The sequence below is a fragment of the Pholis gunnellus genome, assembly GCF_910591455.1.
Source record: "Pholis gunnellus genome assembly, chromosome: 8".
Taxonomy (NCBI): Eukaryota; Metazoa; Chordata; class Actinopteri; order Perciformes; family Pholidae; genus Pholis; species Pholis gunnellus.
Window position 1 is genome coordinate 11,122,077 of NC_136534.1, and position 13,113 is coordinate 11,135,189.

A 13,113-nucleotide genomic window follows, 5' to 3' on the forward strand; every position below is an offset into this window, starting at 1 on the left:
AGTCGCGCAAAATACGCACGTGACTAGTTTGTCCCTCTTTACACACCGTAACTACGTACAAGTATGGCGGTCTGAGAGTTCTGACAACTGTTTTGATGGTGTAAATAATACATTTTTTCAATTTCTAAAACACCCTTTCATCGGAATTCGTTCTTCTCTGAACCAATAACCACATCGCGTCTCAGGTAAGGTATTTATACAGTGTCTTAAGGGGTCTGGATGTCCAAAATAAGGGCACGTGGGTAGTGGCTAGCTAATAAGGCTAGCAAAGCTAATAGCTAGCCTGCTCATGTAACCCAACAGAATTAAACTAGCTTGCCAGGTATCTGTCAAATTAGACATTTTCACAGTTTCTAATTTGTATTCTTCAACATTCATGCGTGCTGTTAGGTTAGAGGCGAAAGTCGAGCGTAATTTAATAAAATACTAACGTTCCATATGTTGGGTAGGTTACTTTAAAGTTACTAACGTAACTGCTAGTTATCCAGTTTATATTTGTATGATTTAACGGTGTTGCCTATCATTATTTAGCTTGTTATGTAATGTCAACAGCAGCGGTGAAGACAAGGGGGGACATTAAGTTAGCTAAGCTAGCTATAAATATAAACAGTTATCTAGTTAACTTATGCTAGTTATTTAGAAAGCAACATTCAGTTATACGACAAACCTGGTAAGGGAGAAGCTACAGTATGTGGTTTTCGGTTATTTTATGTTTAATATCTCAACGCAAAGTACAAGAAAGCACTTAAACGTTACGGGTTTAACGTCTCAGCAATTTGCAGGCTTGACCTGCTTGTCACTCGTGTAGCTTCTGGCATATGGTCAATGAAAGAGGAATTAAATTGAAACATGAAACATATTTTGGACTGTTGAGAAAGCTGGGAGGATGATAAACCGTAACAATATCAACATCTGTCGAACATGCATTTTTGTATATGGAATAGCCTAATCAACCCAGGTGTGTCAGAAGAAACAGGTACTCTGCTCTAATCATACTTACCATCATTATGACATCTCCACCGTAGACAACATGTACTAAAGATGTACAGTGAAAAAGCAGCACACTACCTATAGTGAAAACCTTCATGTTGCATCTCAGTGTGATGTACTCCAGGTGTGTATCTGGAGTGATTAGTTTTTTTTTTTAGAATTAAGGACATTGAATATTCTACATAACCTACTTTTGGATTCAACAACAGTTTATTAATATCTTTGCATTTCAATTGTTCTATAATGTATGATAAAGCTGCAACAATTAATAGAAATGAGTTGTTTTGATAATTAATTTATCATTTTAAAGTAAATTTTAAGTAATTTCATTTTATCAAATTTGAAAATGTGTTGCTATTTTTTGTCTTATAGGTAGCTAAATACCTTTACATTTTGGACTGTTGGTCAGACAAAACAAAGCATTTGATGACATTCCCTTGGTCTTCAGAAATAGCCCGTCAGTTTACTGTTTTGATTATTTTGATTAACTGAGAAAATTATCAACAGATTCATCAAAAACAAAATACTATTATTTTTTACAGCGGTACTCTGCTACCACAACTCACTGCGATGATGTAATATCTTTTAATTTAATAATGCACCGTCGTTCTGAAGCTTTTCTACATTTATGCTCGCCAATTCAATGGTCCTATCCCATCTTACATCATCTTATTAACAGCCCAGAGTTTAGACAAAAAGGAAGTGATAATCAATGTAATAAATTGTTTTAGTTTTATTGCATTTTATTTGATTAGACACTGTATAGACAGTGTATAGAATAATGCTGTGCTGACGATGACTCTGTCTCATTTTCAGACCACCATGCCGTCCGCCTGTGACTCTCTGATTGACGACATTGAGGACATGGTGTCCTCTAGCGACCCGACTCCTCACGAGAGACAGTCTGCTAGAAAGAGCATCATGCCAAGGTCCAGGAAGAAGAAAGAGCCTCTGATCCACGAGGAGCTCCACACTGACAGGTATGTCAAATGTTTGCTTTAGTAGAGCAGTAATTCAGGATGAGAGTTTATTGTGATATCGCCAGTATTCAGTATGTTTTAGGCTGATCAATAGATCAACCCCCCCGGAGTTCAAATAACGGCAAGTATTAAACCCAACCATTAATGATTTGTAACAGTTTGATTTCAGTCCGTGAAGTCAAAGAAGTATAAAAGTAAAATGCAGAATTGGAATTTTTTAAATAATTGTGCTGTTTGCAGATTTTTGTAATATCTTTTGATTTGGAGAAGTACAGCAACTTTGCTAAGTTCTGGTCCCTGTGATGATGCAGATTATCATTCTGCGTCTTCGGGGCTACATGGGTCTGTCGTGGGGAAAACAAAATTCTGGTGACAGCCAGAAAGTCTTCCAGTATTTTATTGCTCCTTGTTTATATTTAACTTTTCTGGTGACTCACAGACCTCATAAAGAAATACTTGATTGAATTGTGAGCGTTGTTAGTTTAGGTTGCCACTGGTCCTCATACATCATGAATCATGATGGACAAGTAAAAATAGGAGAGCCGTCTTATGGTAATATTACAAAGGTTGTTCGTTTCACTCACTTTTATCGGTGAAATGCTAAATTATGCTGTGTAAGACACAAGTTCTTTTTCATTTTTGTCAAATAATGGATATGATATAATTTGATATCATATCCATTGTCGCTAAATCGTGTGATTTGTCCACTTTGCATTCATACTACAAAGGACCACACCAGAGCCTGCTTGTAATTAGTCTCGCTCTGGCTGTTTGGTCTGCACCAGAGCTGTGTTTAACGCTTTCCCACCTGCCTGAATCAAACAGGTTAGGTGTGAAAGTCTGTCCCACTACACACAACTTAGGTCTTTAGTCTTCATCAGTTTTACGAAATAACATTAGTTCTAGCTATTCCTTTAAAAAAAGAGAAAATAAAATTCCACACATCATGTAACAATAACACATTTCATTGTTCATTTTTAGTTTGATCCCTGGCACCCAAAAAATCTGGATGAAAACGTGGGGCTGCAGTCATAACAACTCAGATGGAGAGTACATGGCCGGACAGCTGGCTGCCAGCGGATACAAGATGACCGGTGAGAGATTATTCATATGTGGTGGTTTGTATTAAGTCTATTGACTGTGGCTAAGTGGAGAGCAGGGCCGTCCTTCAATCAGAGGATCGGCGGTTCGATCCCCGGCTCCAGCGCCACTAGTCGCATGTCATTGTGTCCTTGAGCAAGACACTTAACCCCAAATTGCTCCTGTGTCTACGGAGTATAGATGCTAAATGACTGTAATGTAATGTAATGTAATTGACTGATTGTCAGTGAATAACAATACAAATATCAACCATAATAGAATGTTCCTACTGATATATATTAATAGAATAATATTAAGATAGATGGATGTGATTTATTTTAGACCAGTGGAATATAAGTAAATGAACAGCTGAAATGGTAAAAAATACATTTTTTAATACCCTTCTGTGGAACTGATGTCATTAATATTTGTAAACACAAGGGGGCAGTCTTGCTTTGTAAGTAAGCTGTAGTTTGTGTTATTCGAGTGGGATGCTTTGTTTTGCTCTGCATTGAGTTTCTTAGGCATCAGGTGAGACCAGAGTTGTGACCACAGACCGAGACGATTCAATTAATTAATTTCAATTAATTCATAGAAAAAAGGAATTTATTGTGCCAGGTTGTGTTCTTAATTGTACAGTATCCACAGTGTGTATGTGTGTGTGTGTGCGCTAAAAAAAAGAGAGTTAATATTAACCCCTCAGGCATTTCTCTCACCATGGGGTCTCCCCAGCTATAGAGGGACATTAATCACACACTTCAAAAATGCAGATCAGTCACTAACACACACACACACAACACACACACACACACACACACACACACACACACACACACACACACACACACACACACACACACACACACACACACACACGACACAATTTACTCATGAACCCCCCCCCCCCCCCCCCAGCCGCTCATCTGGTAGTTTAGACCCTTGATCTCAATCTTTTCCACCTTTCTTGTTTTCTCTGGAGAGCATTGGGAGCCGGGTGGTTACAGTGCATAGCTCATTACCGCAATGTCCCGGGTTTGATTCCAGCTGTGGGACCATCGTTGCATGTCAAACCTCTCCCCCTCCCCCCCATTGCCAGTTTCTGTCTATCAAATAAAGGCAAAACAGAGTTTCTATCAGTCGTCTTCTCAGACGTCTTGTAATGTAACTAATAGCATGTTCTACAGATGTCATTAGTGGGAAAAAGTTCATTGAAATACTTTATACAAATGCATTGAAGAAACGACTTCATTTCCTTACATTTCATCCTTTTCCAACACAGCGTTCAGGCACGCATGTCCATCAAAGCCAGCTGGCAATATACAACTATATTAAAACATGGGGATAGGAGACTAATGATGACCTCATCAGCTTTCCCTTTTCCATATGATTGATCGCGAGATGTTTTGTTTTATTGAGTGATATTTTTTTCTTTTACCGTGGTGGCAAAAAACGTTACCAGCAGAAACACTGCGCCACATAATCATCTTGAAAGTGTAATAACTGGTGTTATTTTATCACTCGCTCAGTCCGTCAATCAATGACAAACTTTTGCGTTTATATAGCTGGCCCCCCCACTTTGCTGCTCTTTTCTTCCTCTTTGGCAATTTTGGCAACGTTTTTCCCCGTGCACCGTGCGGTTCACTATGCTGATAATGGCGGCGTAATGCCGCTGTCGCTACAGATGACATAAATCTACCAAGTGCAACGCTTGTTATGAAATAGTGTTTTCAATGAAGACACCTGTCAGAGCTTTGAAGAGAGCTGGGGTCAATGCCTCGTAATTCTCTGTGCAGAAAAACATAAATATACTGTATAGTGGAACGGTGGCGGTTGTCTTTCAGGAAGTGAGTTCGATGAAGACTTGTTTATAGTTGGTTGTTTTGTATTCCCATTTTGATTTCTGTATGAGAAATATCTGTCTCAGAATCTGATTACAGTACGTAGCTTCTCTGGTGGTCTGAAGGTCCTCAGAAGATAAAGACGCATTTCAAGACGAAGACGGTGTAATGTAATACGCTCTACGGTAATAAGGTTAAAGCTTGCTTTTATGGATATTGCATTTTTCTAATCTCTAGATCAGATTTTGTTCTGTGTCCTTCTCTGCTCCTTAAAGTAGGACCATGCAGTGACCACACAGAGATCCTGATTCCAGAAAGTGTTTAATTAAATATCAGTGGAAATACTCTCAAATAGCAGCATTAATATTGTTGCTCATAAAAAATATTCTTTCCTCTCTAGTTTATTCTGTTCGGGCATGTTTGACAGCCGTCATTCTTCAAGAGAAGACGCATCACCTGATGTGTGCGCCCATGAGAAAGAAACCCAAAAATAGAAGAACGCGAGCCGGGTGCTACGCTCCGTCTATCTTTCTTTACACCGGGTTCTTCAGGTCGTGAATGGAGCAAAGTTATGGCTTAGCAAAAAGAGCAGTCCTCTGTTATTTACCACTTCAGTTAATATGAATCTATCCCACTATGTAGCTCAGAGATGCCAAAATCCGTTACAGATGAAGCTTGAGAATCCTCTCTCCCTCCTTCAGTCCTGTTGTCTCTCTCTCTCTCTCTCTCTCTCTCACTCCCTCTCAACAAAGTACTTTAAAGGTCAGTGTCTCACTGCTTAAGCTAAAGGATTAGTTTGCTTTCTGTCTCCCTCTTTTTATCTGTCTTCTCCCTTCGCATGCTTTCTTGTCTCTTCTGTCTCTTTCCTCCGGCATCACTTTTTTACCCCTTTACATCTCCCCCTTATCTTTCTTTGGGTGTGTGTATCTTCACTCATTGTTTTTCACTGAAAGGTTGTTGGAAGGAGAAATTGCCTGTCATGGCCAGAATCAGGGGAGATTACACTCAGGAGAGGTGGTGATTGTTTTGAATGGTATAGTCTGGAATGGCATGAAATTGTTGGGAGGGAATTGTAGAGAGTGGAATAGTGTGGAATGACGAGGACCGAATTGGGCTTCTGAAGGATGTAGTGTCTCTAGGATGTGGCCAGACTGAATATTAGGACGTCGAGTTGGTTGAGCATTATCCTTTGTCCGTCTGAATTGTATGTCCTTCATGTGAAGATATCCGATGAAAATCGGACGGATACCTCCGTAGAGTCTGTTGTTCATATCCGCAGTGCCGATCTGCAGAGTTTAATCAAAGAGTTTGGACAAAGACGGCTTCCAAAGCTCTGAAAGCATGACATCACCTTCTCACCCTCCCTCTCATCTTTCTTGCCTGTTTTCTCACTTTCACACCCCCTGCCCTCCCCCGTCTCTCTTTAATTTCCCTCTCTAACACTTTCTCTCTCTCTCTCTTAAACTATGACATCACCTGGTAGAAGACATAGTAGCAGTTCTTCTGGTGGCCTTTAGGTGGCAGCCATGGCTCATTGGAAGAGCCTTTTGTTGAACGAATGCACCGCCGCAATATCAGGATGAGGTCATCCTTCTGAAAAACATACTCTGTGTTCTCATTCATAGTTTTAAAAGTTGTAACTTTCAGTCCTTGAAGGCTGCACGTCTTATGTGTTCATGACTCTTTGGTACCACTGTTATTGACCTGAAATCAATCAAATCTAATGCTGTTAGACATCATGTAGACTTTTACATAACAAGCCTTATTGATTAAGGTTGGATATAAAGTGGCAGGAGGTTAAGAAGATTGGTCTCTGTTAGGATGAGGGGGACCTCTCCTACATACAATATATATTTTTAATATGATATGTAGGACATGAGTATTTATTCTCCTCAAATGTCTTGCTGCTTACCAGTTGAGGTGATTACTACCAGCCAGTTAATTTATTCAGCCATAAATTATCTGAAATATTTCGTAATGTTTCGTAATCCGGAACAATCTGGAGATAATATACTCTCCTTAATATTTTGTCTTGCATTTTTGCTTTTACAACAACCTGTGTCACCTTCCCCTCTCTGCGTCCATTGTCTCCACACGTGTAAGGCTGCCTGTTTGTTGAGCGTGGCTCGTGGCTGCTGTTCCTCTGTGCAGCTAAAGAGGGCACTGTTTACTCACGACAGCACACTGATGCAAATGGACCACATTTGAGCAGCAGAGCAATGTGCCAAATAGTGACTTCATAGAAAGGCGTGTATACTCTCATATGAGCGCACACACATGCACGTGCACACACACAAACGCTCGCACACCCTTCATGGAAAGTCACACCAGGATATTTTGATTGTTTTTGGCTGCTCTCCTCCCCTCCCAATGTCCTCTCTGCCAGCCAGCCGCACACACAGCACTTCAGTTATGATTTTACATACCGGTTAGGCAAAATTACTCCCCAGCACACAATGTCAGCCAAATGAGGCGTTCTCAGTTCCTGCTTTGGACACAGACGGTTGGAGGATCTGGCTCTCACAGAGAGGATGTGAGCTGTTTTGATGAGCGTTATTGATGAGCAAGTATTTGAGGTGTCGCTGTGGATAGAAAATGCCGGACACGTTGCATACGATGTTACTTTACGGTGCCATTTAGACAGTGAACTGCTTTGACATTATGATTGATATAAAATGCATCATTGGCTTTGGATTAGCAGGTGTTATATATGCTTTATCACGAATTACATTTTCAAGGAAGGAAGAAAAACATTCGGCATACTATTTAGATATACCGGCATTTCACTGGTATGACGGGTGTGTGACATTTGCAGACAATCAATTTTCTTTTGTTTTTCCAATTTTATATACATTTTTCTGGATAATAATTGACAGTATTAAAAAATGTAGCAGAAACATTGCTCGTACTGCATTAGTTACTAGCGCGTCTACTGCTCTGTGTGATTGTATTACATCACTGTAGAGTATTCTCACTCTGTGTGTGTGTGTGTGTGTGTGTACTTCGCATACATGCCGTCTCATTCATAAAACGGAGTGTGTGGGGACCTTCTGATTGGCTGACTGCGTGCTACGCAACATTACACGCCGCAATGTTTCAGCCAATGAAAACTTACAATGTTCTCTCTGACTCCACCTCTCACATACACACACACACACACACGTTAGCACAGACATCCAGCACATCCAGCACACACACACACACACACACACACACACACAATTGCTCTTCTCACACACAGTAGCAGACGTGGTGGGAATTGATATCGTATGAAGAAAGCGGATGAGAGACGGTTCAGTTTTTGACAGCCGTCATTCTGCAAGAGTATACACATCGCCTGATGCACTTACGCATTTGAGAGAAACCGTACGCTGGCTCCGTCTTTCCACTATCTTACAACTATGTGATGCGTGTCAGATAGCCCCACTTTGCTGAGTGAGAGAAGGGAAGGGGTGAAAAAGATAAAAGGGCAAAGGGCTGCAATGAAAGACTAGAGGAAGAGTCAGCGGGGAGGTGGATGCTGGGATGAAGGGTAATGATGAGAGTTGCAGATGCACTTGAAGCCAAAATCCACCAAAGCGACGGTCGGAAGAAGGGAGGCGAACAGGGAGAGCAGACTAGACTCTGCTAAATCTGCAGAAGTGACTAGATGGAGGATTAATGTAATGGAGGAAGGTAAAAGGATAGGAGGGGAGTAGTTTGAGGACTAAGACATCAAGAGATGCATAGGAAAGGAAAGAAATATATTTTCATTTTCTATAAACTTGAGTTGAATAAATTAGATATAATACCCTCTAGTTGAGCGCAGACATTTGACAGGTAGACAGGCTGTTAATATGTAAATATGGATATGTAAATAGTAGTGTGCTGACATGAGGGTAAAACTGTTTTGAATATTAAAGTTGTCATTTGGCAAAACAGGTGTCCTTTTGTTTGGGTTTTTTTTGCAATCACAAAACACAACATCTTGTGTTTTACTATCTCACTTACTATTTTGTCAGAATTGATGCTGCAAATGATTGCAATGGCAGTCCCAAGTACACACACCGGTGTACAGGACTATGCATTGTTGTATTATGTATGTGTGGTTTTAACAGAGCAATACTGTGATAGAGGGACAGCCCTCTCTCATCTCTTTCTGTCACACAGTTGCAAGGCTTTGAATTTGGTCCAACAAATAGGCCCATGAGTCTACGCAGTCAAGTGTAACCATTTAGAGGCCAGGAGATTAGAATGATCCCTAGCCGTGTGTACGTGTGTGTGTGTGTGTGTGTGTGTTTTGGTGATCCTACAAGGTGACCCACGTGTATGCAGCACCTAGTAACAATTTTGAGGCCATGGGATTAGGTACCCCGGCCATTCGTGGCTTCAGATTCCCTCGAGGGAACTACGGATAGAGAAGAAGGAAAATCGGATAACTTGAGGAGAGGAGGGATCAGTGGTCAATCTCATCCATTGATTACTCTTAGGAAAGAAATTCAGCATCAGCATCACAAACCGACCCGATGAGTCGAGGGATTTACTGGTGTCAGTCCTTTTCTTGAATCTTTTCACAGCCACATAACAAATTGAGTCATTGGTAAAAAACATAAATTGTTGATATGATGCCTAACGCCAGATGTCCACTGGTGTTCGTAAGGGACTGCAGGAGGCAAACGAGGATTATTCCTCTCTGGCACTCATTTCTCCAAGGACAGGAAGATCTCCCTCATTGCTAGTAGCACTCTCCCATATGTAAGCAAGGAAAGCCAGTCGACCGAAAGAGAGACCACTCCTTACTCCTCTGAGAAAAAGCACAAAAACACAGAACAAATTGATTCCCCAAAGGGTGGTGAAATCTTTAGACTTGTTTCTCAAACTAGAAAGATGCACTACAGGTAGGAGAGGAAGAAGAATGAGCGCACAAATCACTGTGTTCATTCATTTGTTCCTTTCTCACTTTCTCTGATGAAGAAAGCGAGAGATAAATGAAGGGAGAAGCTGGATAGTCCCTCAAGAGGAAGGAAGCCTATTCCCTATTCCCAGCAGAAGCCAGCCAACCTCCTGTTATCCCAGGAATACCGCCGCACTCCACAGGGATTGGGAATACACTGAAGGGATATAATGGGAATATCATGGAGGGGATGTGAGTAATGGGATAAGGCCAGAGCCGAGGGAAAGGCTTGGGGGTGGAGGGGATTGAGGAAGGGCGGGACTAAGAAACAATGAGGATAGGAGGTTGTGCTCACATCCAAAGTGTTGAGCCTTAAATCGAAGGAAAGGCCTAATAGCAAAATATTAAAAACCTACAGTTTGACATTTCAAATCTCAGACCAAAGCATGTCCACACTGCATAGGAGGTAACAGAGTAATGCTTTCCCACCCTCTTCAACGTGTTTCATCCGGTGCCATTTAACAAGGCATTTAACCCCCAGCGTCTCAAGTTGAGCTCCCAGTTGTGTGCGTCACCTCATCCACATGTTGTTTTTCTTCGGCGTGTGACATCATGGTGGAGAAATGTCCACTGGGGACTCAGTTTACTGTGAAATAAAATATCGTTTCCATCGCCCCTTCAACCTTGAGCTTTAAAGTTGCCCTGACAGATAAGACACGGCAAACAAAGGGTTAATTGAGTTTCATTGACATCATTTGACACAACTGTCCTAATTTCAAAATGTCAGTGTTTTTATCCAGTCGCATGTCTTCATTTGTACAGTTGAGTGATGTCAGGGACTCACTTAGCTTCCCTCTCTTGGAGGACAAACAGCACGATATTATGTCGGAGTCCTTGACAGTAGAGCCAGAAAGAGCAAAGCAAGATGATCTATATTCTTTGACATTTGACAACTCATTGTTGCTTTTTCTCTTTTTGAATAATTAGCTTGTCTGTTCCTTTTTACAAGCTGAAAGAGACTTTTTGGTCTTTCTCACTTCTAATTTGTCCTTTGTTTTCTCTGTCATCTTGACTCAACAAGGAAAACAAATGTAATTTCCCTCATGAAGAGGAAATGAAAGCTTGAAAGACATTAGTAATTAACGTGGCATGCCAGGCTGCGGGTGTGGGTGGAGAATGTGTGTGTGTGTGTGTGTGTGTGTGTGTGTGTGTGTGTGTGTGTGTGTGTGTGTGTGTGTGTGTGTGTGTGTGTGTGTGTGTGTGTGTGTGTGTGTGTGTGTGTGTGTGTGTGTGTGTGTGTGTGTGTGTGTGTGTGGGTGACATATGGATAAAAAGCAAAGAAATGGAGAGTTGGGCACTCAAGGACATGTAGCGAATGACTTTTCAAGGCTCCCTTTGGGGGTTTTCTGCCTCCCTCAATTTTCGTTGGCCCTTTTTGTGTTGTTTTGGAAGATAACCCCGGCTTTCTGTCTGAGTGTCCAATGTTCAGCCATCAGTGCCATTACTCGCTGACCACCCGCTGAAATGGAAAGCAGGGTTGACCTGTACTGTTGTGTGTGTGTGTGTGTGTGTGTGTGTGTGTGTGTGTGTGTGTGTGTGTGTGTGTGTGTGTGTGTGTGTGTGTGGATGCTCACATGAGGCCACCTGCTGAAATGAAAGCACTGGCTACCTGTGAGTGAAGGGAGAAATTTCAACAAAAGAATATGGGAGCACTTCGGTGGGTTATAGAATTCATGGGTCCTCACAAGTATTTCAATACAAGGCAGTGTGTGTGTGTGCGCACTTCTGTCCTTTTATAACAAAATTAATTCTACATGTGTCTCAGCTGATTCATTTATATGTATGAAGGAGAGATCAGACAATGTGCTAGATTTCCATGTGAGAGCACAGATATTAGATGAAGTGGATTTAAAAGGCGCGGATGATTTGAGCAGTGGGCTTAATTTGAATCATCGGACAAAGTAACCTTGATCACCAAGCAGAAAGATGACTTGACTGGAAGCATCGTTGGGACCTTGCTTGACCAGAGAGAAAGTGAGTGAGTGTGTGTGGTGAGGTGTCATCCACAGGTTATAGACCTAATAGCTTTTCTGCTGTCCACTCTGCAAGGCATGGTGTAGACAAGTAATAATTGAGCTTGAAGGGGTGTGTGTGTGTGTGTGTGTGTGTGTGTGTGTGTGTGTGTGTGTGTGTGTGTGTGTGTGCGCACAGAAACTTTTATTCATTTTCATATTCAATGTCAACGCAGTCAACCACTTCCAATTTGCTCGCATTTCCTGACATGTCTTTTTGCGCTTCCTTTCTCTGAGGCTCTCACTCTTATTACTCCTGGCTCTCCGCTCTCATCCTGGGGTTGTATTGGCAGTATAGATCTATACAGGGGGAAGTTAACGGAGTAAATACAGGTAGTGTTGAGCAAGGAAAACGATCGATTGCTATGTATTGATTCAGCAGTAAGTGTGGCCACAAGTCATTTCCAGGATGTGTGTGTGTGTGTGTGTGTGTGTGTGTGTGTTTGTGTGTGTGTGTTTGTGTGTTTGTTTGTGTTGGAAAATAAATGCCTTTGGAAGTGTTTTGTCCCTAAAATGTGTTGTTGTACTGGTGAATGGCACTAGGCCAGATTCATGTCAGTCAAAATAAACCAATTAGATCAACCAAAAGGAGAAGTGGTTATTTGTGTAGTTACTTTTAGCTATTTATTCTGTGCTTCTGTTTCTGTCTCTCTAATTTACATCCCATACTGGTGGCTGGATCGCACACACGCACACACGCACATACAGAAGAAGTGTGTGAAGTTTATTGATAAGCTGAGGCTTTCCACATGGTGGACAGATGGCTCTTCTAATCTTCCAGACAGACACTGCCTTTTGATATCTGATCTGATGATTACTCGTGTGTGTGTGTGTGTGTGTGTGTGTGTGTGTGTGTGTGTGTGTGTGTGTGTGTGTGTGTGTGTGTGTGTGTGTGTGTGTGTGTGTGTGTGTGTGTGTGTGTGTGTGTGTGTGTGTGTGTCCTTTCGTGGTAAATTTATTTTACAGTTGTGGTTTGAATTCGTCCACTTTTGTCTGTGGTTGATAGTTGATCAATACTTGACCAGGACTGTTATGACAAGCCTATATTTGCCTCTGCCTGTTTTTAGGTCACATATCAGTCATGCTTCAGTATCCTGACTTTATAACGTAACATTGTGTGTAGATAGAAATGACACGGGCAGAGCCCTTGCTGTGGCATTCTTCCCTCTGTATGTCCATAAGACATCTACACAGGGGACGAGGCGTTTGTCTTCACTGGTTTAAATTTCTCAAATTTTGGACGTTTGAGCATTGCCAAGACTGTAAAGAGCCTCTGCACC

General features: G+C 41.5%; 1 protein-coding gene across 1 annotated transcript in view; it reads left to right on the plus strand.

Moving 5' to 3' along the window:
• The first annotated feature begins 47 nt into the window (after positions 1 to 47).
• The window catches only part of cdkal1 (CDK5 regulatory subunit associated protein 1-like 1), a 205,723-nt gene continuing 192,657 nt past the window's right edge, over positions 48 to 13,113 (plus strand). The window contains exons 1-3 of the mRNA XM_079164177.1: positions 48 to 185; positions 1,807 to 1,970; positions 2,952 to 3,064. Of these exons, the coding sequence (XP_079020303.1) occupies positions 1,813 to 1,970; positions 2,952 to 3,064 (271 nt within the window). The 5' untranslated portion in view covers positions 48 to 185; positions 1,807 to 1,812. The remainder of the gene's footprint in view (positions 186 to 1,806; positions 1,971 to 2,951; positions 3,065 to 13,113) is intronic.